The sequence below is a fragment of the Neolamprologus multifasciatus genome, chromosome 17, assembly GCF_963576455.1.
Source record: "Neolamprologus multifasciatus chromosome 17, fNeoMul1.2, whole genome shotgun sequence".
NCBI lineage: Eukaryota > Metazoa > Chordata > Actinopteri > Cichliformes > Cichlidae > Neolamprologus > Neolamprologus multifasciatus.
In genome coordinates this window covers 15,954,115-15,981,397 of record NC_140455.1, presented here as the reverse complement: position 1 = coordinate 15,981,397, position 27,283 = coordinate 15,954,115, and the positions used below count along the sequence as shown (strand labels likewise).

Sequence of the window (27,283 nt, the reverse complement as noted above, 5' to 3'; positions counted from 1 at the left end):
CATGCTTTACCTTAGTGATGAACCCATTAATGCATTGCAAAAACTTCGACCTTTAGGTGGCAACAGATACATTTTTGCTCCATCTTATGGAGTAAGTGTTCCCTGTGCAGTGTAGTGACTATGTGTTAATTACCTGTTTATGCTGGTTACCTATAACAGTGTTTTAAGAACCAATGCAAAGTTTTTGGTGATCAACAAATGTAAAAGAAGTCTAAAGCCTGACGTTTCTGATACTGTCCAACTTTCTTCAAACTGCCATCTATCCACCTATCTTCTTAACCACCTTCCTAGTACCTATCTACCTATCTACCTAATTACCTTCCTTCCTGTCTTCCTGCCTTACTATATGCCTACCTTCCTGACTCCCTTCCTACCTTCCTTTCTACCTACCTATGTTACCCTTTCCCTACCCAAATCCCTGTTATTCCCTTACTGCCTACAGAAGTCACTCCTTAATTACATCTATCTGCCTGCCTACCTACCTTTGTATCTTCATTATCTTTCTACCTTCCCTTCCTACCTCCACGTATACCTCTCTACGTTTCTTCTCCTCTTCCTATCTACCTACCTGCCTTCTTCTGTCCCATCTTGCCTAACTGTCCTCTTGGCTATGTCCTTCCTACTTTCTACCTGCCTACCTATTTATGTTCCTACCTATTTATCTTTCTTTCTACCTACTTACCTGCCTACCTGTGAGCTGGTACTGTATAGACATAGGCCCATCTATCTTTCATTCAGGGCAATTGGATTGTATTACAGCAGCTTGTTCTTTATTTTTCTTGACTAATTTATTTAAACTTACTTAATTTAAAATTTTCCAGTTTAAAAAACTGACATTAGCAAGCTAGCTGTAGCTTAGCTACTCTGAATCAGGCGCTGGTTATTCTCTTGTGATAGCTGAAAAGATGACACAGGGCAAGCTGGCCAGTGAGGCGCATGGATAAATGAGCTGACAGCATCAAGGCTTCTACACTGCTGCAGTGTGAGCTAAAGAAATGTTGGTGAGGTGAACTGAATATACAAGCCTGAGGGTTTCATAGAACCAGCTGCAGGTTGTTTGGGGTGAAGAGATCTTCAGGTCCAACATTAGAGCTCATTAAAGGTTTTGTGCAGCAAACGTCTGCCCGTAGGACTTGGAGCTTTCGTTATCGGTGAGATTAAAAGCGAAATGTAAAGACGGTGGTGAGTGTCAGCCATTTGATAGTGGGTTTTTTTTGTGCTTTCAGCCCTGTGCAGCTGGACGACTTTGAGGCCTTCTTCAAAGACATGAGCAAGGACTCTGCCTACAAGTTCTCCTTGCAGTTCGAGGTACAGCTTTAATCACGTCTTCTGAGACCAACAGGCCTGACATTTGTCCTGAGAAGCAGACGGAAGCATCTGAAACCCTCTGTGTTTTTTATATCATTTAACTTTGGTTCTGGTGACGTTTCAGTAGCAAAAACCGAAAGAGGAAGTGAATAAATGTCCCAAAATGACCTTGAGAAGCTTCTAGGCTAGTGAGTGATGAAATAAAGTCTGCAGGTCGATTTAGATCAGCAGGAGTGAATGCTGCTCTAATACATCGTCTGACGTTAGCAAATGAGCAGGATCTTACATATTTCATCAGTTCACATATAACATTTAAATGTTTACAATTTAAATGAAATATGTCTTTTAGTTATATATTTATTCAAATGCATGGGTGTGCCTTTCAAGGGTGTTGGGCGACACTTCCCCTTACTTGGGAAAACAGCGAGATGCTTAATTATCATGTGGCGCCTGATTTTGTGTTTTTCTTTACATAAATAAATACGGTCTAAACTGAAGCACAAAAAACTAAAACTCAGTAGAAATGAAGGCAATCAATTTTTTAAAAATGTTCCTCTAGCACTCAAACTGCAGTGAGGCTTAAACCTTTTTCTGCACGCTATAGTGGGTGTGTCATCTGATTTTTAGTGCTTTAATCCACAGCCGTTCACGAGTAACAATCAAAACATGTCCTGTTAGAGCAGATTCGTGCTGGTAGGTAGCATGGCAACAGTGGTGGCTGCAGATGTGCTCGCAAAAGCATGGGATGGGATTTCCTGTTTCCTATATAAAGTTTTCTATGTAAAACTTTATATTCATCCAGGTATTTTAAAATTTTGAATTCCTTAAAAAATACAGCGTTTTAAAATCTGATTAACTTTTGATACACCCAGTATTATACATTTACTCAAAGTGGATCCATTCCCCTTATTTCCACCTGCATTTTTTACTGTTGTCTGTTCAAGCAGCTATGCATGATTCACACTTCAGAATAATCCTTCTTTATCTGATGCCAAGCTTCAGTTCATTTGCTCTTTGAAACAACCGGTTTTAGCTCCTCTTCATTTAAACCAGCTTTCTTGTAACACTCACAAACAGAAACAAATCAAATCACTTGTTTTGAACTTGAACAGGAGGTGGGTGGGGCTTCTGTCTACCCTCTGTTACATCATACAGTTCCAAGAGTAGGAAAAACTGTGATAAACGCTGTTTAGAGAAGGCTGCAGGGATTTGTGTACATGCACTGAGCTGATTATTAGACACTCTGGTCATTTTTAATATGAACATCCAGCACAGGAACAGGAAATGAGGAGATGACCCCTGGGTCCATTTTACATCTTACATAACCTCGGAGCTTTTTAACCCTTTAAAGCCGGTTGGAGCAGGCACGCTCCGTTTTGCGTAACCATTTTTAAATCCCGGTAGCACTGCAACCATGTAAGCTAGCGCAATAATTTTTTTTGCATATGAAACCGGAGGAGTTGTACTTACATCTTATGCCATCAGCTTGTCCTCGGTCACAGTTTCCTTCCACATATAGCTTTGCAAACATTGCATAAAAAGCACTTGCAGCAACAAAAACATAATATTCCAGAAACACGCTTTGCCGATCCGAATCAGCTGTTCGTAACACTTCCTATGTCCATCAGCGCGAACTATCGCATATCCGCCATGACCTGCCCGAAACCGGAAGTGACAGAAATGTAATTTTTTTTACCATCAGGGCCTTGTAATGCTATACTGGTGTTTTTAAAAGTTATGTTTGACTTTATGACTTTCTGTGTCGTTTCTGGGATGCTTAGAAGTCAAATTGCACTGCTGGAAATAGTTTATTTTGATGCATATGCTGTTTTTTTGCAAATTTGCATTATAATACTTATTTTTGTTTTTCCTGCAGTATATGAAAATTGGTGAATTTCAAAAATAAAACTATGAAGACGCTCGAAATAAATTTCCTGTGGTGGGAAACTGTTTTGTGCAACTTTTCTGTATTTACAGTTTTGAGGGATAAGCCTCTTAAATTTCTCTAACTAGAAATATATGTTAAAAAAACAAAACAAAACGATTTTCAATTTTTTTTGTAGTTTATTGCACTTTTTTGCAATTTATGTAATTACTATGCACTTAATGCATACATATTATTCAAATTTGGGCTATAATGGTTGTATTGGTGTACAGCAACTTGAAATGCTCCCAAAAATGGCGCTACAACATGTAAAAATATAATATAAGCTCTGGCGGACTTGGTTCTATGGTAGGTCTTAAAGGGTTAAGAGCATTTTAATTTTAAAATCTGACTCATATTTAAATTATCCTCATCCTTAATTTTAGTACTGATGGTTTTTTTTCCAGGATCTAAAGAGCATCGGTTTGGATCTTTCCCATGATGCTGCTGACCTTCCCATCAACAGGCCCAAGAACAGATACACCAACATCCTCCCCTGTGAGTCTGCACTAACATGTATATATCTAGATTTATTAAAAAAAATACACAAGATCATCAGAACAAAGAGGAAGGCGGGGCCGGACTGAAAGCAACCTGCTGATCATGGGGAAACCATAAAATCAACCGTGAGCCTCCACTTTTACTGATTTATTGCCCAGAAAAAATTTACTTTCATTAGACGGTTTGTAATAAATGTGTAAAATGGAGCCTCGCAATGCTTTTTCTCTGACTTAAAAATCCAGCTCATCAGAGTTGTATTCTGAAATCAGCGCACACCACTACAGTGAAGATGCCATTATTAAGTGCCTTTATAGAAATGGAGAGCTTTCATTTTTTCTGATTCTAAAGTCACGTGAGCGTTTGTGCTCGTGTTCCTCGAAGTACGAGGGCAAGTTTTACTGTTTGGTGACGATCTGTAGTTTATCTTGGGACTAACGAGAGAAAATCTGCTCTAAGATGACTTCAGTCGGGTGAAGCTGATCTCGATGCACAATGACGAAGGTTCAGACTACATCAACGCCAATTACATACCCGTGAGTACATCCACAACACAAACATGAAGAATTAGCATCCATTTGTTTTTCATCTCTTTTATAGTCCATGTTTTGCATGAATTACTTTTTTCTTCTGTAAAGCTGTGCTTGTGTTTGGATTCCAGGGCTACAGACACAATAAAGAGTACATCGCCACGCAGGGTCCGCTGCCTGAGACCCGCAATGACTTCTGGAAGATGGTTTTGCAGCAAAAATCCCCGATCATCGTCATGCTCACACAGTGCAGCGAACGGCGCCGGGTGAGACTTTAGACTTTTAACTCTTTGTAAGTGGAAAATCTGGAGGTTTCAAGCCGCTTTAAATTTTATACTTAAATCAAAAAAATAACAGACACATAAAAATAGACAGACATGTAAAGATGACTCATTAGAATAAGTATTAAAAAATTGATTAATAAATAATGTTTTGAAGAAAAATTGTAGTAGCAAATACTTCCTAAAAATGGTTTTTGAAGGATTCTGCTTTCGTTGGTGTTTATTTATTGGTGTTTTATTCAGACTGAGCGCAGGTAATGTGATTAACACAATCAACAGACAGTCACATTACACATTTCCACCTACGGCTCAGCACAGAATCACCATCTTCACCTTTCATCAGATCAGAAAATGATTCTTTTTTAATTAGAAGACTAAAAACAAATAAGATGTTGGGTTTTTTATTTGCGTAATGAAGTTATTAATGTCATATTTCTAAATTTGTATAAATAAGGGGAAAATACATACGCACAAATATTTTGTGTTTGGGGGGGAATCTGAAGAGGAAAATTTCTTTAAAAAAATATAGTGTGGGAGTAAAATGACAGAAGTTGCACAATTCTGCCCTCTGGTGGTCATTGTTAACTGTGGCCGTAATTTTCTTCATGTTTTCAGGTGAAGTGTGATCATTACTGGCCCTTCAATGAGGACCCTGTGATGTACGGTGAGGTCAGTGTAGAGTTGCTATCTGAAAGCGAGTCTCCAGAGTGGATCATCAGGAAGTTCAGACTTGGATATGTGAGTTTCTTTGACTTCCAAACGGCTACTGACAAAATCTTCCAGTTAGTGCATTTATCGAACGTGAACTGTTACTGCCACCTGCAGGCTGATGAGAGTCAGGACGTCCTCCACCTGAACTACACCTCGTGGCCGGATCACGGCGTCCCCACGGTAAATGCCATCGAGAGCATCCTGCAGTTCGTCCATATCGTCCGCCAGCAGGCCAACAGGACCAAAGACCCCATCATCGTCCACTGCAGGTAAGGCCACTCCTTAAAAACATCTGCAGATATTTTATCTTGCTGTGACTCATCTGCTAGCGTCCTCTGGTGGATACATGGAAAATCTAAAATAAATCACCATTATTGAAACTTTTTGTCATTCCTGCTCATTAAATGAAATAAAATGAAACGGCGTAGCCAGTGGTGGTGCAGTCTGATTATTTAAACAGAGAAGCAATGCGCAAATGTCTTCAAAATAAAACAGTGCACAATATATGCCACTATTAATGGTTCTACAAACATGGGCTGGATTTTCTGGATGGTTGCAAAGATTCTAGGATCCTCGATGGAATTGGATCAAGTAAAAAACCAAACCCAGGTCCTAGCGCCTGTAACCAGTAAGCGCAAGAATTAGTGATGTGGCAAATAATTGGGGTTATTTAAAAGGAAGAAAATTGTGGTTTGTGGGAATGTGTGAATCATTGAAGAGGTTCTTTCTGTAGCCCTTCCCTGATCTCAGTGTTTCTAACTGCAGGACCAGTAATCTGAGGAGCTGTGTAGCCATCTTAACACTAGAACCACGGACTGGATCATTTAGACTCCCTGGTATTTTAAAAATCTTGTAAATCTGTCACATTCAAACCCCATCATCTTGTATTTCATGGGTTTTCCTAAAACCCTCAATCCACCAACTTCCTTAGATGTCACTTAAAACTTTTAGAGCCGTGGAGTGTTTCTTTGGTAGAAATACTTGGAACCATGTGGACTCTGACAGATGGGTATGTGCTCGACAGATGTTTAATGGTTTTCTATTGTAACTGAGACATAAAAAGTCCTCCTCTTGGTATTTTCTGGTAGCCAATGAGGTCCATTTTTTTCATATTGCTTCTGTATTAGAACCAGAACTGAGTCAGTTCTCCGTTAGTGGAAACTGACCCACCTGCCATTAACGTCCCAGTTTGCGTTCAGGTTTTATGAGCGGTTGGGTAGATGTCCTCATTCTTTCTTGGAGTGAATCTATTTATCCTAGTTTGATTTCTGCAGGTTTGATTTTCTCAGAGCAGGAAGACGACTCGTTTCCTGACAGTCGGAGCCATAAAAATGCAATTAGAGAGATGATGTAATGGCCATTATGATGTCCATTAGTGGACTAGCGACAGCAGCGATTCGGTTTCTAATGATGCCGCCTGTCTGTGTCAGTGCTGGAGTCGGCAGGACTGGGACCTTCATCGCTCTGGATCGCCTGATGCAGCACATCAGAGAGCACGAGTACGTGGACATCCTGGGCATGGTGTCGGAAATGCGATCGCATCGCCTGTCGATGGTTCAGACTGAGGTCAGACACTGGCACATCACACCAACACATACATGTGTAAATAAGACAGTTACTTGAAGAAGTCATTAAGTGTCCACACTTTAGAAACCGTCAACTGGATTGTGCCAACGTGTCCTCAATGACCTGAATTTGTGATTGTGAGTATCAAAGGGTGGACGATTAGTTCAAACGTGTTTGTTGTCTGCAGGAGCAGTACGTGTTCATCCATCAGTGCGTCATGCTAATGTGGCAGAAGAAAAAGCAGCAGTCCATCACCTCGGACGTCATCTATGAGAATGCCAGCAAGACATAATGAGGACACCTCCAGACGTGAGTCAAACCCAAAGTATCAGGGCTCGTCCCGATTCGCGACATGCTTTATGGTTATTCACGGTATAGAAAATGATTTAGAGCATCCATCCATCCTCATCTTTGTCGCGGGGGCTAGACCCTTTTCCAGCTATCCTAGGGCGAGAGGCGGGGTTTACCCTGGACAGGTCGCATGTCTTTGGACTGTGGGTGGAAGCTGGGGTACCCGGAGAGAACCCTGCTAATCTTCATTGCTACCAATGATGATTAGCAACAACTTTCTAGAGGAAGTGGTTAAATATTTTGGACTAGTTTCAGTGAACCCTGTCAGGTCTGAGTCAAGCCAACCCTAAACTCTGTTATGAAGAAAAGTTTTTTTTTAAGTGTATAAATATAAATGCCATGGTCTGATAGCTGTCTACCTCAGAAACTAATCTGTGATAAAAAAAAATAAAAAAAAAGTTTGACCTTAAATTTAAATTGAATTTACCTCTGCATCCATCATCTTCTTGTTGATCCAAACAAATGTCTTTGTGTTTTAGACTAAATCCCCCCCTTTGTGCTTAAACCCTTCTGCTTGTCTTGCAGGCTGTGAACACACCCCAACCTCCTGTGCTTCAGGCATCCATTCTCTGCAGAAGAAGACTCGCTTCATCATCAGTATCAAAAACAAAAAAAACACAACATAGAACATCTGGGCGAGAGAAAACTATTATCAGTCTCTTTCTTTGAATTGGTGTTAAAGCATGGGATGGAGTTTTGCCTTAAGGAGCCTTCACTGACTGACCAACATGTTCAACCACAGCCCTGCCCTCTGAACTGGACTGACTCACACCAACGTGGGCTCGGAGGAGCGTTGACAAGCTGCGTCTGTTGAGGCAACGAGTCGGTGGAACGGAGTCAGTGGTTTTTCATTTTTATTTATGTTTTTAATCTCAGGAGTCGCTGTAAAACCAGCAAGCACACTGGCCTCTTTCTCCCCTTCAAACCTTTGTTTTAGGTTCAGGTTTTGCTTTGCCCGTCATCTTGCACGGTGCAGCTTTCCTGGCTTTTTGGGGCGTAGGAGTCGGCGGCGGTAGATTTCATCGTTACGCACTGCCACACCTACCGCACACGTCGATAATTAAAAACCCCAATGGCTCGAGCTCGCTGATTAACTGCCAGGACTGCTGCACAGGAAGAACCCAGCAAACATTCACTAAAGAGCGAACCCAAGATGAGCACAAATAGGATGTTTGGAGACACTTTCGTCATCTTTCCATCATGGCTGCATATGCCAAACTTCAGAAGTGAAAAATGAGGAACTTTTCAGATTTCTGCTCCAAATTACGGCAGAAAAATATCATCATCATAACACTATCCGAACTTTATCGTGATCAACCCTAGCAGTGTGAATGTTTGCTAGGTCTGTACAACAAGAGGGCACAAACGAGTCGAGGGGAACGCCGTCCCCACGCTGCCATCCGTCGCCGCTTGGCGTGTTTGAGGCCAGTTTAGAAGCTAGAGACTGTGGTTGTAGAGCTGTAGTTTGTATTTGCACTGAGGCCTCTGAGCTACTGAACAAGAAGGGAAGCATTTTGCTGCTGCTTCCCACCGTGGGCGATCAGCACGCAGTCACCATGCTTGGAGCTGTAGATTAACGTTAGGACTACTGTAGAGCTTTGGACTGTCCGATCGGGCTGACAGAGAAAAAGGACCGTATCCGACAGAATGGACATCGGAGACAGAATCTCTCAAGTTTCCCCGTTACTGGCCCAAAGTCACGGAAACATATCTGCTCAGCATATCAGCAGAGCTCTTCTGGGTCCCACATAAATAGATTTTTCACCGTCTAGAAGTGCAGTCAGTTATTACACAACTACAAATTATACCTTTGAATCTGGACTAGAAAGTATAAAGACATAAGTTACAAAAATATCTGCATTTCAATGTCCCAATGCAGTCAGTGGTTTTCTTATATATGCCCACAGTGACTTCCTATAAAGAAGCACTACACCGATAAACGTTTAGCGTACATTTCACTGGACGTCACATGTGATCCAGCGTTTGTAGTGCAACAAAACAGAATGTACGCATCCTGTAAGTATCATTGAAAGTTTAAAAGAAACTTCCTTCACAACGGTTTGTTTTCTCGTTCATTTTGAACTCTAAGCTTTTCTATTTTAACTTTAATTACAGATTTTTTGTAGTGTTTTCAATGAGTAAAACACCCCAAATTTAATCATTAACATTTTATGTAGTATTTCCTACCTTTTTACCATGTCACATACTACAGTCTAGTATGTATTAGACTAAAAGTATTTTAAACATGTGCGTTTCACTAAAATGCATTTTGTTGGGTTTTGTTTTTGCCACAGTTTAACATTTTGAAAGGATTTTTCGGGCATTATAAGAAAACCTGTGAGCACGGACATTTAATAAAAAACACCACAGTTCAGGTTTTTGCTGGTTTTGGGCCCCTGGTGTTGGTTTGCGAATGGCTGAGACCGACTCATCAAATTCGATCTGTACAGAAAAGTATTGAAGCATCAGTGTCTGCTAGTTAGATCAGATTCTATTCAGCGATTTAGTTTTCATTGTTCATCTTTCTACTGAGTATTTCACATGAAGGGCAGAAGAATATTCACATTTCCATCATTCCTCAATGATTGTAGAGAATGTCTACTGAGCAGATGAGTGGTCGACTTCAATGAACCCAAAGTTTTACACTCGATTCAGGACATACAGGGTGTCGTCAAAATAAGAGCTCAACTCTGGGGAACGGGGAGTATAATCATTTGGGATAGCTATGACTTTGGAATGAATCACAAAAGCTGGTTGAACAATCCAAATAAAAGATTTGGTAAAATGCTAAAAAATTTCATCAAGCTTATAAAATGTATAACCCAAACTCTGCACTTCCTACAGTCTACAATCAAAATGTATTGTTATTTTAGAAAGTGTACTGCAACATACGTGGTGGGAAAAGTGGAGCACATTTCAGATGAATGAAATCAAAATTCAATTTGATTTCATACCAAACTGAATTTTAGTTTTTTTCCCATAATAATTACATTTTGGCACATCGAGCAAAGCTTTTAAATTGCTTTGCTAGTTATTCCCATAATGAATACTAAACCAGGTAACTCTCACTTAATGCTGAAGTACAGATTTTTATTTTGACGACACCTTGCATTAAGTTTGTGCAAATATTTCAGTAATTAATGAATGTTTAAAAAGGCCACTGGCCACTTGTGAAATGATTCATCTTTGTGGCCTTGTGCTTACCACACCTGAAGTCTTTACCTGTCAGCCGTCTCAGATCCTCGACGGTTGGGTACTTCGGTTCAGTTGCCGCTCGATCTGAAATAGTTTCCATGTCACTCTTAGATATCAGATGTACTGTACATACTACTACTACCGCTTAACTATTCTGTTTCTACTCGTCATTGCAAAGTTATTCTTGTGGAGATGTTGCTTTAGAAGTTTGTTTTTTAAAAGTTGTTGTAAATGTGAATCATCTTTCTCTGAGCTCGGAGCTGAATTCTCGCCGGCGCCGTTTCTTAAGCCTCAGTGTCTAGAAGCGTGACGTGGAGGATGCATCTGGGGTCTGAGAAATGCACTTTGGTATGACTGTCAAAAAAAGATTTTTAAAAACTGACAGAACTTGCAGACAGTTTTGTGAAGCTCAGCACTGAAACTCTTCTACAGTTCTTTCTTGCTTAGTGTGTGTCCAGTCGAACTCGTACGTCATTGGTGCCATTATTGTGCATTGTGTCACTTACAGTTTGAAGGATGATCCCGAGCTCGGGTCGCCGTCACAGAGTTTTACTGTGTGTGTTGGAACAAAATAAAAATGTTGCAGTAAAAACAGTGTGTGCTTTACTTTTGTCACTTTTGCGTCTGTCCCACAGCTAAAGCTGGAACCAAACTGGGTCATCAGCAGGACAAGGATCCAAGCACATCAGCAAATCTCCAACAGAACGGCTGCCGCAGAGCTCAGAGAGCTGTGCAACCTCAATGATGGGGTGGAATCACACTTTACAATTGTTTAAAAGAAAAATTCATAAAAACAAGACTAATAGTTCAATTCATCTTCAACGTTATCATGCATTTTCAAATTATTTAATCTTAGGACAGAACAAAGTATAACTGTATGATCTTACATAATAATTTAGGATACCATCATGTTTGTTGGCATAATGGCGATATAATTTTTAAATACAATAGTTATGAATACATAGATTTACATAGCACCATGAATATAAAACAGTAGCTCTTTTGAACAACAGTCCTGAGTACTACTTGAGGGAAAAATAAAATCAGAAGGTCGCCAACTAAAACGACTTTGGTAAGCTACGAAACCGGACCGGTTGATGGATTGTCGAAGCATTACGGCTACCGTAGTCAGGAGCCTAGAGGACTCTGAGTATCTGGGTCAAATGAGCACTGTTCACTGAGAGTTAAAAACGGTCTAAATCTTTTATAAAAATGATACGCATTGCTGCTTTACCAGGTGTAACAATTGAGTTAAATATCCAGGCATCCATGAAAACAGAATTTATTAAATTTAACAGAGTTAGAAGTTAGTAGGAAGTTAGCTAAACATGATACAGCATGTTCTGACTGAGAGATTTCTGAAAAAATTAAAACGTACACCTCTGCTATCACTTCCAACATAAACGAAGACAGAAAACTAAACAGCAGTGACGTTTGTAGGGTTACTGAAGTTGGACTAGCTGGTATACAATGACGTGCTACGTGATGTACCTGGTAGCGACACGGCTATGTTAGCATAAACACAGTGAAGCTGGAGGCAGTGTTGGTCAAGTTACTTGAAAAAAGTAATCAGTAACTAATTACTTCCCCCAAAAAGTAATCCCGTTGCTTTAGTGATTACTTATTTTCAAAAGTAATTAGTTATTTAGTTACTTTTTAAAAACATGATTTACAACCTGAATAGGTAATAAAGCAATAGATCTTTCAGCCCAATTCTACACGGTGGGCCATTTATAGGGATACACTGTAATAAAATGGGAATGGTTGGTGATATTAAAGAAAACAGTTTTCTACAGTCAATGGTAATGTCACAAGAAAAACAATGGTGTGCTTGGTTTAACAGGGTTAGAAGTTAGCAGGAAGTACTTGTAAGTACCTGTACGTTTTCTACACAATCCATCATATAAAATGTAATATAAAATGAAAAAGTCTCTTTTTAAAACTGGCTTTATTAGTTTTAATCTTTTAACTTTATGTGTCAAGCAAAAATTAAATTATATGCAACATTCTCTGACTGGAAGAAATTTATTGAACATTTAAACCTATTTTCTGCACATTCCAGCATATAAAATAAAATATTTTTTTGTGTTTACACTCACTCTTTGAAATAGATGCAAGTAAAACACAGCAGAAAATAAATAAAGTCAAAGACTCAGCAGTCCTGTTGCTCTATTTTCACCTGTATAGCAGGAGTGAAGCAGGCAGAGGTTTGCCCTGGTGCAGGTGTGTCGCAGTGGTCAGTGGAAGGATCCGGGAGTTTCTCTGTGAATTTCCCATTCTGCGGCAGCGTACTCTGTGCTTGTTCTGACGTTTAGGGTGTTTTTCGCTGTAAAAAGAAGTTTTCTTCCCATGCAGTGAACAGTGGACGCTAATGTTTTTGTCACTTTTTACGGAATCAAACTCAAAGTAAGGTCAGTACTTCCACGCTTTAAACGCTGCATGGTCGTACTCTCCCCCGCACTTGTTATATTATCCATTGTTATCTGCACACAGCTGTTGCCACGAACGTCGCACTCGTTTACAGCATTGTCATGAGACAGTCTCGTAAAAAAAAAAAATCATGGTTTTAGTAACGCAGTAACGCAGCGTGCTTACAGGAAAGTAACAGTAATCTAATTACCTTTTTTGTAATAGTAATCCCTTTACTCATTACTTGAAAAAGTAATCGGATTACAGTAACGCGTTACTTGTAACTCTGGCTGGAGGATGAACGCTAACTTTTTTTCCACTCGATAAAAGTTAACGTGAGGGTTCCCGATGGTTGGGGACAAATGCAATCGCATTGGAGGATGGTGTAAATGGACCAAACTTCAGTCAGGAGAAGAACTGAGATAATCCATCCACAATACGAGGTTAGTCATTAATATACTGCAACAACACGGGAATAGAGGAGCTGCGAGAGAATTCAGCATTAATGAATCAATGGAACGGAAGTGGAGGAAGCAAGAAGAATGAGTTGAGTAAAGTTTGACTTATCTGACTGTTTTGTTTCGCTTAATCCAGTGCGCCTAATGGTCTGAAAAATACGGTATTTAAATAAAGAATGAATTTAAAATTTGAACTTTGCTGTGAAATGAATCTCTGAAAGAAATATGGCTCAGAAGCAGACGTGAAGATTACAGAAGAAAAAAAAAAAGCTCCACGATGACAAAAAAAAATGCTTTTAGTAAATGTTTTATTGCAGAATGAGCAGATTTACATGGAAAAGGCACGAAGAAAACTATACACGTACAAATGAACTCTAACCTTTCCTCCTGATTGGCCTCAACACATCTGTTTGGGTAAAACTACACTACATACACTTTTACTGTTCTCTCATTAGCAACAAGCAATTCTCCATAAACTGAACTACTTTACTGAACTGCTTTAATCATTATTCATATTACAGTGCTGTGCTACAGACAAAGACAGAAAACTTTCCTTCAGAAGATTAAGTGCATAAATGGAAACAAAATCAATACAATCAATGCCACAGTGAGTACAGGCTCATTTCTGTACATTTCCTTTTCTATGAGCATTTACATCTTTCATTTACAGTGTTTTCAGGCTGCTTGTACAAACAGAAACAGTCTGCATGTTTTTACTTTATTTACTGCTCACTGATCTGAACATCTTCTGTTGCTGATTTTTGGCGGTAAATTCTCAAACAATAGCCAGTGTTTAAATAATGTCTGAGCGTGCTCGTGACCAGCACGAACCAATCCAGTCACAGCGGGAACCATCACACCCGTGACTGTTAGAACACATCATCGCTTCAGTCCCAATGGTCACCTCACTGATTGGGTTGGGTGGTTTTCAGAGTGATCAAAAAGGACAGATTTTTCACATTAAAAGCCTTTTAAGAAAACAGATTACACCCTTTTCAACCTTTAATGTGAAAGGTCTGAACTTCTTAGTATGAGTCGTTATTGTGATCCAGTTCAAAATCAAGTCCATGTGAATGTGTGCGTGTAACCTTTAAAACGTGAACATAAACTTGTGAACTTCCTGTCCCACAGGGGGCGCACTCGAGCTCATCCAGACAGAATGCAACTCTGTGGAGCTGAAGAACGAAAAATGCAGATTTTTCTGGGGTAAAATTTTTTCTTTTCCATCAGGTTTTCGATAGAATATACAGAGTTCAATTTGCAGATTTTACCCCCCGTTTTTTTCACAAGGAGGCTGATAGTAATGGCAATTACTCGACCTGAATATAGTCAGCAATCGCTGGCATCACATCACCTGCAGCTCGAACAGGTAAGATGACCAATGAGACAGAAACATGAGGCTACCTGTTGCTTTGGACGGGGCGTGATGAGTTCAACTACATTCATTTTGTGTTTTTACCATCAGAACAAAGTCAAAGAAAGACTGAGCTATTACAAACACCTCAGCTGCTTCGGCTTGTTTCATTGGTTGTTACCTCTGCCTGAAAAACAACAGCATTTTTATTCATGTGCAAAAATGCTGATTACCAAATATCATTTCCTTGTAAGAAATCTGATCACTCACTCTGTGACAGATGTTCTTCATAAGTTATTTTTATAAAGTTATGTGCATTTCATTTTGCTTCTAGTTTTAAAATAATCTGAGAAAATGAAATCCATCAAATAACTCTCTCAAAAACATTTAAATGTATATTTATCAGTCTGTTAGCATAGATGATAGAATAATATTCATTTAGTGAATTTCATTTTTGTAACAAGCAGTCAGGCATGTCTAAAGTACCAGGCTCAGTTTTAGCCTCTCCGTGATCTCACTGTGCCCAGGCACAGAGGGAATAATCCACGTGTACAGGGTCAATCCCTCTTTGGAAATAAAAACACAGGATCAGCACTTCCTGTTTGCTTTTAGCCTTTTCCACAATCTTAACTCAAAAGACATAAATCCTGAATGTCTCGGCTCCACAAGTCTTCTTAGAGTGCAGTGTGTTTACATCATTACATCATAAAACGCTCCTATGTGTGACCTGACCGCAGTGATGAAGCGGAGAGGACCGGGCGCGGCACTGACGTTAATACTGCGAGGCTTTGCTTTGGAAACGGTGAGCGAACAGCTTTTCACCAACTAAACGAGTCCCCAAAGTGTTCATGTGAACTCCAGGCAAACATGGCAGAATATTGTGTGTGTGGGCAGTCCGGTGGGCGGTCGGTTTGTTTCTATGGAGATGAGCTGAGGAGTTCCTGTCTACGCCGCATGATCTCCACGAACTCCGCGCGGTCGGCCGCCGCCTGAGGATTGAGAGAGCAGCAGGCTGCGGTTTGAAAAAGGGATAAGGTACAGCAGAGGGAGGGAAGAGGGAGGGAGGAAGGAAGGAAGGAGAGGAACTGCGTGGAGCTCAGTGGGCGCCGCCTTCATCGAAAGACTCCACCCCTGAATCACAGGTGCTGGCTGCCAGTTTCTCCTGCCGCCTCCTCATGATCTCCTGCAGCTCAGAGCCTGCACTCTTCTGGAGACGCAGACGAAACAGAGACATGAACAAACACTCATCAGGACACAAACGCACATTTGATCTCGGGAAACTCTCGAGCGCCGCCTCGTGAGACGAGCCCATTTAGACAGCCTGCCTGACTCATGTGTCCGGCGCTTCCTCACTGCAGTTTAGTTTTCCACCAATAATCACGCACCACTTTGTTTTTGCTGAGCTTTACTGAAACAGAGTGTTCCTCTCCACAGATTACAGGTGGCCATCCAAGGTTAAAGGGAAATTTAAGAGAACAAAAAAAAAAAAAAAAAAAAAAAAAGTTCTCTTCTGACATTAAAATGCAAATTTGAGGAAATGAAAGGAAAAAAGAAATTACATTAAAGCAGATCAACTGAAGCATCGCGACTTTAAAGACACGTTTCCATGAATTGTTTTTTCTTTTAAAAAGAAAAAAGAAAAAAAAGAAACTACGATGTAATTATAAACTTTTTTCTTCAAGCTGATCTTAAGTTTGAATTTTGGTAATTATCCACAGCTTTTATCTACATCGGTCTGTTACCTTGGACAAACTACAAGCTCCTGCTTTCCCGGACCACCTCAGCCCGTTAGAGCGCCCCCGAAAGTCTCCCCTCGACCTCTGAGCTTTTCAAGCAATAAATGTAAAATCTACTGAGCGTCAGTGCCGTCGCTTTAGAAGATTTTTTCGGCGCGTCGAGGTGAAATCTTCTGTCGGTCAGAGCCTAGCGGCGCCAGCTGGCTGCAGTTTGGTGTAAACTCAGCCTCGGGAAGCCTTTGGCGACTGCCAAGCTGCAAACAGCATGTGGATGAATGTGTTTACGGTGTGGTGTCAGGAAGCATGCTGGGTAACGGGATTTTCTGAAACTGGTGGCACAAACACCTGCTACACCAGAGTCTGTGTGTTCCCAGAGACGAGATGATCTGGAGCAGTTCGTTCACCGCAGGGAGAAAATATAGCGTTTGAGGCCGAAGTGCCGATATTTGTGCAACCAGCTGCAGGTGGAAAGAAGCTTGAGGTGTTCAGGTACGAGAAGTGATCAAAAAGATTACAGGAAGCAGCCAATTACAGGAAAAACCCTCATGCCACTGAAATTTAATCAGTTTGCTCTTCAGCGTCGTCTCATGTGCACCTCTGGACCTCTTCCAGATGTTTCCTGTTGTGACCTGTGAGTCCTCAGAGCTCAAATGTCACATTCACATCTCATGTAACAACAGTTATACTAAATTAGCAAAGGAGAAAATTTAATTTTTACTTTAGTTTAATGAGTTCAAACTATTTTCCCTTTTTGTTATTATTTCAAAAGTCTATTTTCATATTTAATGAACTAAAATGTTTTTTTCACATGTAGTTTTACTTTAATGAGCTTGCAAAAGGTCCAGAGGTGCAGAAGAAGATCTTACAGGCAGATTGAACAATTTTAGGCAAGTGTTTGGTTGACATCTGAAACTTTTTGGTCACTTTATTTAAAAAAAAAAAAAAAAAAAAACTGTTTTAAAAACTGATCCAGGACCACAGACAGCTAATTTATACTTACCAGACGCTTCAGTATTACAGGTGGTTTCACAGGTATATCGCTACTTTACTTATCTAAGATGGTATTTCAAACCATTCAGCATGGTCCATGTCTAGATTGTGGGTTCAGCAGCTGACCTGAATCTGGATGTTTTCAGTGTTTGTTTCTTTATAAAGGACAAACTAACAACAGTAGGTATTAAATCTAAATTAAATGTGTTTAAAAAATAAAAATATGAGCTAAAACTAACAATTGATGTGTTGGAGAAAATCCTGAAACCCAGATCTGTACATGGAAAATGTGTTTACACATTTTACCAAAAGAAGGTGAAAATTACTACACATCCAGGTTTCTATGGGAGGGTGGGGCTGTGAGTTAGCAACAGGTGAGGGGCAGAGGTCAACAGTAAGAGCATTGTTCGGGAGATGCTTCATTCAGGGAGTTTAAGAAGGACTTTGTGCACAGCCACAGCAGGAAGCCTAATGCTGACTACCTTAAAAATGCTGCTACACATGAAACATCTGGAGCCTCGTTCTGATGGCCAGATTCAGGAATTCTGAGAAAAGAAACTAGTCTGGAGTCCTGTGACAATATGAACAAATCCCCCGGTGCAACCGGTCAATGTTGGTCTTCATCTGTGGGCTAATTATAGACTATAAATCCAAAAGGGTAAAGAGAGCTGATGGGAAAGTTCTGTTAGATAAAAAACTCCCCAATATCAACAATCCAAATTCAAAAAAGTCTAACGCACTAAGACTCGTTTAAGACTTGTTCCCCCCAAATCAAGACCAACTAGTCCTAAGCTTGGGATACTTTTCCTAAGTTGAGAACAACAAGTCCGACAGAAGCAGCAGTTGCTGCAGCATCTTGGGCCCTTTTGGCTTCTAAGTCATGTCACTAATTAAGAGAAACAGGAGTCCAACAATCTAAATTCAAAACCTGTCCAAAATCGCCAACAGTCCCAAACCTATGGCCAAATCAAGACCAGCAAGGCCAAGTCAAGAAGAAGAGCAAGACACAATAATGGTAAATGTTGATTCAGTTTTTGTTGTTGAACTTAAAGTGGTTTATTGACCATGATCCCTAACCCAAGGGCCAACAATCCAAAAGTAAGACAGGTAAGTCCCAGTTAAGACCCCTCAAACATGCGCCTCACGCCAGGATGAACAAGTCTCGCGTTAGCCTGACATCTTCTGACCAAGTTTAAAAAAAAAAAAATTTGTACTAACAGATACTGGAACATGTTGGTACCCAGAGAGAACATAAAATTAAGGGTTTACTTGAATCCCATTAAGTATCTTAATTTTGTCACGAGTCATGGAGGACCTCCTGTTGAATACTACACGAGTCCTCCATCTCATGCAGTTTCCTTAAATCTGGCCAACAGAATGAAGCTGCATTTACATGAACACGATACCTTTAATGAGTGTGGTAACAGAATCAGAAGATCAAAGGAGGCTCAGAAGAAAACCTGCAGGTGGGAAACAGACACCAGAACACCAGACCTCGCCAGAGTTTGGCGACAGAAAGCTTAAAGACAGAAAAGATCGTGAAGAGGCCTCCAGCTTCCTGACACAAACACATGGCAGCAAACAGATTACAGAGATTACAATCTCTGACCCCTCAGATTATCTGACAACGTCAAGATCAGGATCATAAGTGCTGCTGTTGTCTACAAATAATACACTTCCCTTCAAAGTTTAGATTTTATTACAGGAAGTGATCCGATTTGTATTCCAGCACGAAACGTTTTAATAATAATAATAATAATAATAATAATAATAATAATACACCTCAGCAAGCCTCATCTGTCTGTTAACACCACCAGCCTGTTGGCTCCCTCTGGTGGTCAAACTCAGCGACTTAACCCTCTTTCATTTTCACTAACTTCAGTAATCAGTTAAATCGGCGCTGACATGTCAGATACTCAGATTTTGTTTTGTCTCTGTTTCCTGCTGCACATGTTTGTCTGATGAACCAATCAGCTGTCAGGAAGCTTGGCCTCAACTAACAACACGATCTGATAAAATGCAGTAATATAACCACACTGACAGACACTAAAGTGAACAAAAACACGATTTCACCATCAAAGATTCATTTGTGAAAACAAATCTGTCCTAATACAGAACGTTTGCGTCAATAATCCTTTAATCTAAGAACATAATCATGATGAGGATGTCCCTAAGGAAGCTGTTTAAAGTCAATAAAGGCAGGAAGTACAGGTCAAGATTAATTTTTAGATTATTTGAAACTTAAAGTTGTAGTTTGTCAGTTTTATTCTTTTAATATTCAAACTTTATTCGTTAAATATTGTGGCTTCATGGGAAGCATGGGACTGACACTTCTGTAAAGTATTATGGATGTATAATACAGTTATTGTTGTAATGCAATCTTAAGCTATTTGCAGTTCATCTCCTTTAGTCCTTAAAGAAAAAGTTAAAGCCTTTTAATAAAATGTGTAAAGTCTAATTATTATTCTTCAAAAAGCTGAAATAAAAATCACAAAATTTTCAGTGAAAAATCCAAAAGGTGATGTTTAAAAAAAAAAAAAAAATTAAAAAAATAAAAATTACCCAGACTTTTTAAATAGTCAAAAAAAAAAAGTCGGTTTTGTTTTTAAAAAAATCTTATCCTGAACGTGAAATTAAAATAAATACATCAATTAAATGTATGAACTCATTAGTGAAATATAAAGATTATGAAACCTAAGACCATTTTAACTTCAGCGTTTAAATTATGCTTCCTGTTTTATAAGAATATATCCTACATTATGACTGCCTCATTCTCTAAATACAAACTTTACTCTGAAAATATTTTAAATACGTTTGTGTTTAATTAAAATGTTTTTGCTGTTCTTGAAGATTTGACGTGTGAGGTTTGATTACTGTAGTTTTATTTCTAAAATATTCCAGCTTTAATCAAACCACACCTTTATTTTGAAATATTGCAGACATTTCCTCAGAGTGACTTCCTGTCTCTGTTGCTTTCCTGCAGTTACTGACGTTTCTGCTTCCTTTACTTAAAATCAGACTGATTATAATGAATAGGAATAAATCTGATGGTGACGTCGGGTCTGAGCAGTGACACCCACCTCGAGCGCCGCCTTCTGCACGGTGACCTGACTGAAGACTCGGGCGCCGTCGTCAGGACAAACCGTCCTCAGCTCCTCCTTGTTGAGCGAGAAGAGCTGAGCGCCAGTGAGCACGCCGAGGCTGGTGATGGTGCTGCGCACACACACACACACACACACACACACACACACACACACACAATTATAGCCTCTCCAAATATGTCCCCCTTTCCTTTTACAGTTTGTGGTTTCACACTACAATCATGAGATGGTTAAAAATGATGACGGGTAAAGAAAGTGACATCATTTTATTTATATGACCCGCTTTGAAGCATGAAAGTCACACTGTGGATTATTTTACTTTGAAAAACTGTCATTAAAGCTTCCAGAAGTGAACGTGAACGTTTCCTGTTCTTGGTCATAAAGCCAAACGTTTTAGTCACATGACTGTCAGGATCATGCCCGATTGGTCACATTCAGACTTGAGTCTCAGACTTGAGTCCAGTTTGTGTTTTTCTGGTTTCCTTCCTACTCTAAACACAGGTTTAAACTTTAGAATCAACTGAGCGTGTGGGTCAGTGCGGGTTAAAGTAGCAGACTTACACGGGGCTGAAGCCTTTGGCCTCCAACCACGCTTTGACCTCTTCTGGTGTCGAGTCATACGTGATGCTGACTGACGGCGTGCTGCCACTGCGGGTGGGACCCTGAAACTTCTTCTGGGCGCTGCGACCGAGCGTTAGCCTGTGCATCAGCTCGTCCTGGACCTCCTCCATGTTCGACTTCCTTCCTACGGACAGAAACACAAACAGGGTTACCTGTACCACATCACCTGCCTCTGACGGTCTGGATTCTTTAAGTAGAAACATTTATTCAGCAAGTCTGAATATAAAAAGTATTCAAACTGATCACGGTTTGATTTCCTGAACTTTATTTAAAAAGGATGGGATTGTTTGTGTTTTTAGTCTAAAACAGGTGTTGGGGCTGAACAGCTGGATCAGCAGGTGTTTCTGGACTTACGGCTGCCAGCGGCAACAGCAGGTTTCTGGCTGTTTTGCTCCCTCATGGCGACACTGCCCATGTCGCTGGATGCGTTGCTGTTCTGTCGGCTGACTGTGCTGCTGCTGGCGGCCAGCTTTGTGGGCTCGGCGGCCGGAGGAGGCAGTGGCGGCGTGGGGACCCTGGCGGGGGCGGGAGCAGGAGGAACCGGTGCGGGGGCTGGGGGCATTGGCGTGGCAACGGGTTTGCTGGGGACAAACTCTGTCCTTGTGGTCTGTTTCTGCAGGATACAGATGAGTTTTTCAATGTACAGTTGAGTGTACAGGTGAGCATGTCTGTTCATCTCCAGCTCCATGTTTTACTCATGACTCCTCAAGAGCAGCTTTGCATGATTCACTGTTCAAAATAATCCTCATTTATCTTATTCGGCGCCTTAGCTGCAGCTCCTCCCTAAAAGCCTGCTTTCTTCTTATTGGCTGACTCCTGGAAGCCTGCAGAGGGGCAGCACATATTGTTTTCAGCTGTCTGTATAAAATAAATTGGATTTCTTTCTCAGGAACTTTAAATTGAGCTCGCAATGAATCATTTTCCACACGCCATCAGGTCAACTTTGGGGGCGGGACTTGCAGCGCTGAATATTCCTGATTGGTCAAGCCCTTAAGCCACCAGTATCTGCAGCAGCGTTTAAAACATTTTAAAGCACAGCCTCTACTTTCTCATCAGTCAGATTTTTCAGGGTCAGGGTTTAGGCTTCCTGCAGTCAGGGTTTTTCGACCCTCTGCTGGAACTTCAGGTGGTGTAAAAAAAGGACCTGGACTAATGACGAGACACCTCTGTGAACGAAGGAAAACTGTTTTGATCTTTGAAATATCTAAAGCAGTGGAGTCTGTTCAGAGCTGGAGGCGAGCAGAGTGCTTCCCTCGAAACAGCAACAATCAGAGTCTCAGTGGCGTTTACCTCGTTAAGCTCTCCCAGTAATTGCTGCCAACAAGAAATGAGACAGATGATGGCGATGAGACGATGAATCAACATGTGTAACTCACTGCACACTGACCCAGGGTCTGTGAGGAGCCACTACTGGTCACTAAGACTGACCTGATCCTAGAAAACCTCTTAAAGGGACAGCCCACTGCTTTATTTTAGACTTGCTCAGAAAACAGCAGCACCAACAGTAAATGTTTATTCAGCGCCAGCAGCGCCAGCAGCGCCACGAAGAACCGAAGAAAAACGTCACTGAGTTTCTGTCGGCTTTGGCATTTTACACTGAAAACCTCCACAGGAAGTAAAGTATTAAAGATAATCCATCACAATTGCAATCCGTTAAACCACAGAAATTCCACCTTTAAAGATCAGCATGTTTACCCTTTTAGAATATAAGTAAAAATAAACTGAATTAAGTGTAGTAAGTGTAATTGTTAAGAATTAAAAATGTATTAGCAACATTTCATATTATACTATAAATAATAACAATAACAATAATAATGATAATACAGTGGTCCCTCCCTATAATGGGGTTCAAATGCAAAACGGTGGTGAAAACTCGCCGTTTTGCAGTTTTTTGTGCAATTTTGCATTCTTTTTTCTTTTTTTAACAGCGCATTGTGTTCTGCGTCCTGATTGACAATGATTGGCTGTAGACCAATCAATCTCGTGCCGTGTCTCCTGTACAATACAGAATGCGTTCAGCATGTCAAATTTAAAAATTACAAATTTTCAAATCTTCGATTGCTAGCAGTGTGATCTGGAGTGCTGTATTGTATGTTTTCTCCCCAACAAACACAACAACGTCAACAAAACATTTTGTACCGTCAGAGGCAACCATGGGTTCCTTTGGTTTCATTCTATAATACTGGACTTATTTTTCTACAAAGGTTTGAACTTTGAGAGTGTTTAAACAAGAGAGAAAAGTGTGAAAATGTTCGTGCCTGTCTGAGAAAAGTGTATAAAGTGTGTAGTGAGGGGTTTTACAGCCTTAAAACATCTATAATAATTGTAAAAAAAGTTGGCTACTTCACGGATTTCACCCATCACGGGTCATTTTTAGAAAGTAGTAGTAGTAATAATAATAATAATAATAATAATAATAATAACAACAACAACAACAACAACAACAACAAGTAGTAGTAGATATTAGAACAATAAGTAAAATGTCCTTGGAGCTATGACGGAGCTCTGGGTCCTCCTGGTCCAGTCCACAGGACTGACTTTTAAGGACAGAGGAAAAACATCTTTAATCTCTCTCTCAGCTGAGAGTCATTTCATAATTTAAAGGTAACCAGATTCGCTCAAACGTGACACTGTCCCTTTAAGATCACAGCAAATCAAACGCAGGAAGTGGAAACTACAGCGAGCTAGAAACACACACCCAGCTCGTCCTACCTTGAACAACTCAAACTCCCTCCTTGGCATCATAAGCTGATGATTGATCATAAAGACAGAACATGAATTGAGGTGACTGAGATGGGACAGGAAGTGAGCCGCTGCAGTGAGCGTCAGAGCGTGCGTTACCTGGACAGTGTGGCTGTAGATGGGCTCTCCTCGGCTGGTCATGTCCACCGCTTTGGTGATCTCCAGGATGTTGTTTGGCACGTAGCCCGTCGCACCGCAGCCGTTACGAACCTTCCACCACTGCTTCCTGTCGTCCAGCACCTGCCAGGCAAAAGTCAAGGATTACTTCACTCAGTCTCCCCCTCCTCCTCACTTCCTGCTGCGTATTTTCTGTTACCATAGAGATGGGCATGTTTAATATGACATGAAGTCAGTGTCTACACATTAAAGCTCTGAACACTCAGTTTATCTTAGTTTTTTATACTCTTGGATCGCTTTGATGTCATCTTAGACACAGAAGCCCCACCTACCAGCTGTTAAAACCTTCTCCAGCCAATCAGAAGAGACCTGTTTTTAGGGGAAGGCACTTTCAGAGAGGAGGGGCCACACTAAGGTCTAGTATCAGCTACATGAGGATTATTCTGAACTGTGAATCATGCAAAGCTACTCAGAGTCCAGGAATAAACCACGAGCAGAAGAAAACTAACACGATTACCTCGACCACCTCGTCTTTAAGCACCGACAGCTCTGTGTTGTTCCTCCCCACAAAGTCGTACTTCGATTTGGCAAACATTTTGGGCTGCCCTCTGCCATCAGCGTCGAAGCCTCTGAAACACACCAACAAGGAAGATTTCAGTCCCAAAAAGAAAGAGGACCTGAAGCAGCACAGCAGCTCCACGTGTCCAAACACCGAACTTTAAAGGTAGATCAGTCTCCGAGGAGGAACATCAGGTCAAACAAAAACCTCTTCTCACTTTAAGAGTCTGATCAGTTTGGATCTGACGTCATGACGCTGCTGAACATCGTAAAAATGCGATGACATAAACTAAACGGCTGCAGCCGTGGAGAAATGTCCCACCGACAGATCAGAGGAGCGTCAGCCAGAAGAAGACAAAGATCATAGCGAGCGAAGAAGAAAACCAGCAACACAAAAACCAATCAGCAGCAGGAGGACAAACAGGAAGTGACAGAAGATTTATCAATATTTTAGCTGATTAAAGTTTACTGATCAATGATTATATTTCCTCACCTCTGTTTTATATTCAAATATAAATGAAATGTTCTGACGTTGATAATTAAACTGAGTCACATTCAGTAACACTTTATTAATGCATGTATTATTTTCAAAACATTTACTTAACGTTAACGCCATAACTGCATTAATGCGGCAAATCTACATTAGCTCATTAACGCGGATCGCCCCGTGCGAGGGCTGCATAGAATCAATGCGTTAGTGCGGTTAGCTCGTTAACGCGGGTGGTTCGTTAACATGTTAGCACGGGTCGCTCGTTAACGCATTAGCAGAAAAAAAGGAAAATTAGATTGAATTTTTTCTTAACTCTGGTTTGTTATATTTTCTTTGTTTACATACGTAGTTGTTTAACCTTTTATTACTTTTGAAATATCTTCATTTGAATTTTTATAATGAATTTCTATTTACTGTTTTCTTTATTCGCTCATGTTTGAACTTCCTCTTTTCTTTAGTTAATTTTTTATAAATTTTGTTTTTATTTCATCTAATCATTGTTGATTGTTGTGTGATTTTTCTTTATTCTGCTGTATTGATTTTGCCCCTCCCAGGCCTCCGTAGAGCAGAGCAAGCACAGCAGTGGGATCAGTTCTCCAGGGCGTCATGTGACCTGCAGTTACCGGTCTACACGGCGGCTGGCGGCGTGTTTGAAAGCAGCCACGGCCGTGTCCTGATCCAGGATCTGCATGCGTTTGTAGGAGGTGTTGGTGAAGGCATACCCGTCAACAGGGGGGAACCTCTGCAGCGCCACCTGCAGCAGAAACAGAAATCGCACCACGAGTGAGTACCGCGTCAGCAAGAGACAAGATTAACTCAGAGCCACTTTCACATCCCGCCCCTTACCTCCTGAGCCACCCACGGCCTTGGGTCCTCCGGTCTCTGCAGGTTGGCGTTGGCGAGGCTTTCGGCAAGCTGAGCGAGCTCCTGCTCACGACTCGGGGTTGTCGCCGGCAAAACAGGTGGTTCCCAACCATCACGAAACCTCAGAACACACGGTGGGAAGTAGTGGTCCTTCGGCCACTCCAGCCTTTAGGAGACAAAGATGTTGATCAATCAACCAATTAAATCAGTCGACTGATCCATCGGTTACTTCCTGTCTGACCTGCTCTTTGTCCATCCGTCTCCCAGGGCAACCCACAAGTGTCTCTCCTCCGCCGTCCCTGAGGCGTGAAGGAAGTCTATGGCGTCTCTGGTCAGCAGAGGAACGACAACGCTACGAGCCAGATCAACGCTGCCCGAAGCCTGGATCACCTGAGCGGAAGGAGGAGGGTGTGACAATAAAAACTTTTTACTTACATTTACAACACTGTTTGGGGTTGTCTTAGGTGTAAGCTACTCTGGTGTTCCACCTGAAGGTCTGAGGGTGGAACTTAGACTGGAACCTGAGATTCAAGGAAGGAGCAGCAGTTGTGATATTTGACGGTGTGTGTGGACCAGCCATCACACTGATCTTAGGTCTCTAGTCCCTCATGCTCCTCCTCCACGTCAGGGGTTTGATGGGAGGAGAGATTCTGCCTCTCAGCTAAAGGATGGATGGATGGATGATAGGTGGAGCCTCTTTCTTTAGTTCTTAAGGGTTTATTCCAGCTCCATGCCTGAAGTCAGAGCACATACAGGAAGTAGCTGTGTGAGGTGCTAACGGTGACTTACCATCTTTAGTGGCGTGAACAGGAAGTGGACCAGCTCCACAGCGCTTGGGTTCTGGATGTGGTCCTTCAGCTTCCCCTGCAGACGGAGCACAGAGAGCTCATGAGGCAAGAAGCAGGTTCATCACCAATGAAACTATTCAGTCAGTCTGACAATAAATAATCAATACATTTAACCTGCGCAAGAGAAAACACGGACAAAATATTCATTTATGATCAGTGAGTTTTATATCAGCAAATAAACTGTGAGAGGAGGGAGGAAGGAGGAGGGAAGGGGAGGAGGAGGTAGGAGGTACCAGCTGGTTGAAGGCATGCTTGAACTTCTGCAGACAGTCGACAAACTCGTCTTCGCTCGGAGGCTTGGAGCGCAGCGTCAGGACGCCCTCTGGTGGACACAGAACATGACAGAGGTCAGTTTTTTTAACTGAGGTCAGTCACAGGTCACATGACTCAGAGGAGGGAGGAAGGATAGGTGTTCTTGTCACTCACACTAATTTATTAAAACAGTTTGGAAATAAATCAATAAATGTATTGTTGAGGGATGCAGTAATTCAGAAATCTGAAGCGGCTTGATGGGAAACAGCTGCCAGTGAGCTGATCTCTGATCAGCACATCCCTCACTCTGGTTTCAGCAGGATCTGTCTGTGTGGACAGTACTCTATTGTAGTATCGGCACTTTTACTGCATATTTTGA

At 41.1% G+C, this 27,283-nt stretch overlaps 2 protein-coding genes across 13 annotated transcripts in view; one reads left to right on the top strand and one right to left on the bottom strand.

The window, feature by feature from the left end:
- ptpro (protein tyrosine phosphatase receptor type O) overlaps nt 1–10,956 on the top strand; it is a 42,909-nt gene extending 31,953 nt beyond the window's left edge. For all 3 annotated transcript variants that reach the window (XM_085139109.1, XM_085139108.1, XM_085139107.1), the window contains 9 exons: nt 1,227–1,308; nt 3,640–3,730; nt 4,190–4,266; nt 4,392–4,526; nt 5,157–5,279; nt 5,367–5,521; nt 6,683–6,818; nt 7,006–7,127; nt 7,695–10,956. In XM_085139109.1, coding sequence (XP_084995235.1) covers nt 1,227–1,308; nt 3,640–3,730; nt 4,190–4,266; nt 4,392–4,526; nt 5,157–5,279; nt 5,367–5,521; nt 6,683–6,818; nt 7,006–7,110 — 904 coding nt within the window. In that variant the 3' untranslated portion in view covers nt 7,111–7,127; nt 7,695–10,956. The remainder of the gene's footprint in view (nt 1–1,226; nt 1,309–3,639; nt 3,731–4,189; nt 4,267–4,391; nt 4,527–5,156; nt 5,280–5,366; nt 5,522–6,682; nt 6,819–7,005; nt 7,128–7,694) is intronic.
- A 2,566-nt stretch (nt 10,957–13,522) lies between these two features.
- The window catches only part of eps8a (EGFR pathway substrate 8a, signaling adaptor), a 34,562-nt gene continuing 20,801 nt past the window's right edge, over nt 13,523–27,283 (bottom strand). For 6 of the 10 annotated variants that reach the window (XM_085139111.1, XM_085139114.1, XM_085139115.1 and 3 more), the window contains 13 exons: nt 26,886–26,974; nt 26,594–26,668; nt 26,046–26,194; nt 25,787–25,970; nt 25,564–25,694; nt 24,410–24,521; nt 23,875–24,015; nt 23,746–23,781; nt 22,324–22,347; nt 21,388–21,646; nt 20,974–21,157; nt 20,392–20,524; nt 13,523–15,792 (listed from right to left, as the gene is read on the bottom strand). In XM_085139111.1, the coding sequence (XP_084995237.1) occupies nt 15,682–15,792; nt 20,392–20,524; nt 20,974–21,157; nt 21,388–21,646; nt 22,324–22,347; nt 23,746–23,781; nt 23,875–24,015; nt 24,410–24,521; nt 25,564–25,694; nt 25,787–25,970; nt 26,046–26,194; nt 26,594–26,668; nt 26,886–26,974 (1,628 nt within the window). In that variant the 3' untranslated portion in view covers nt 13,523–15,681. Of the gene's footprint in view, nt 15,793–17,257; nt 18,772–20,391; nt 20,525–20,973; nt 21,158–21,387; nt 21,647–22,323; nt 22,348–23,745; nt 23,782–23,874; nt 24,016–24,409; nt 24,522–25,563; nt 25,695–25,786; nt 25,971–26,045; nt 26,195–26,593; nt 26,669–26,885; nt 26,975–27,283 lie in introns of those variants that run through there. The other 4 variants (XM_085139120.1, XM_085139121.1, XM_085139119.1 and 1 more) reach the window with 4 other exon arrangements.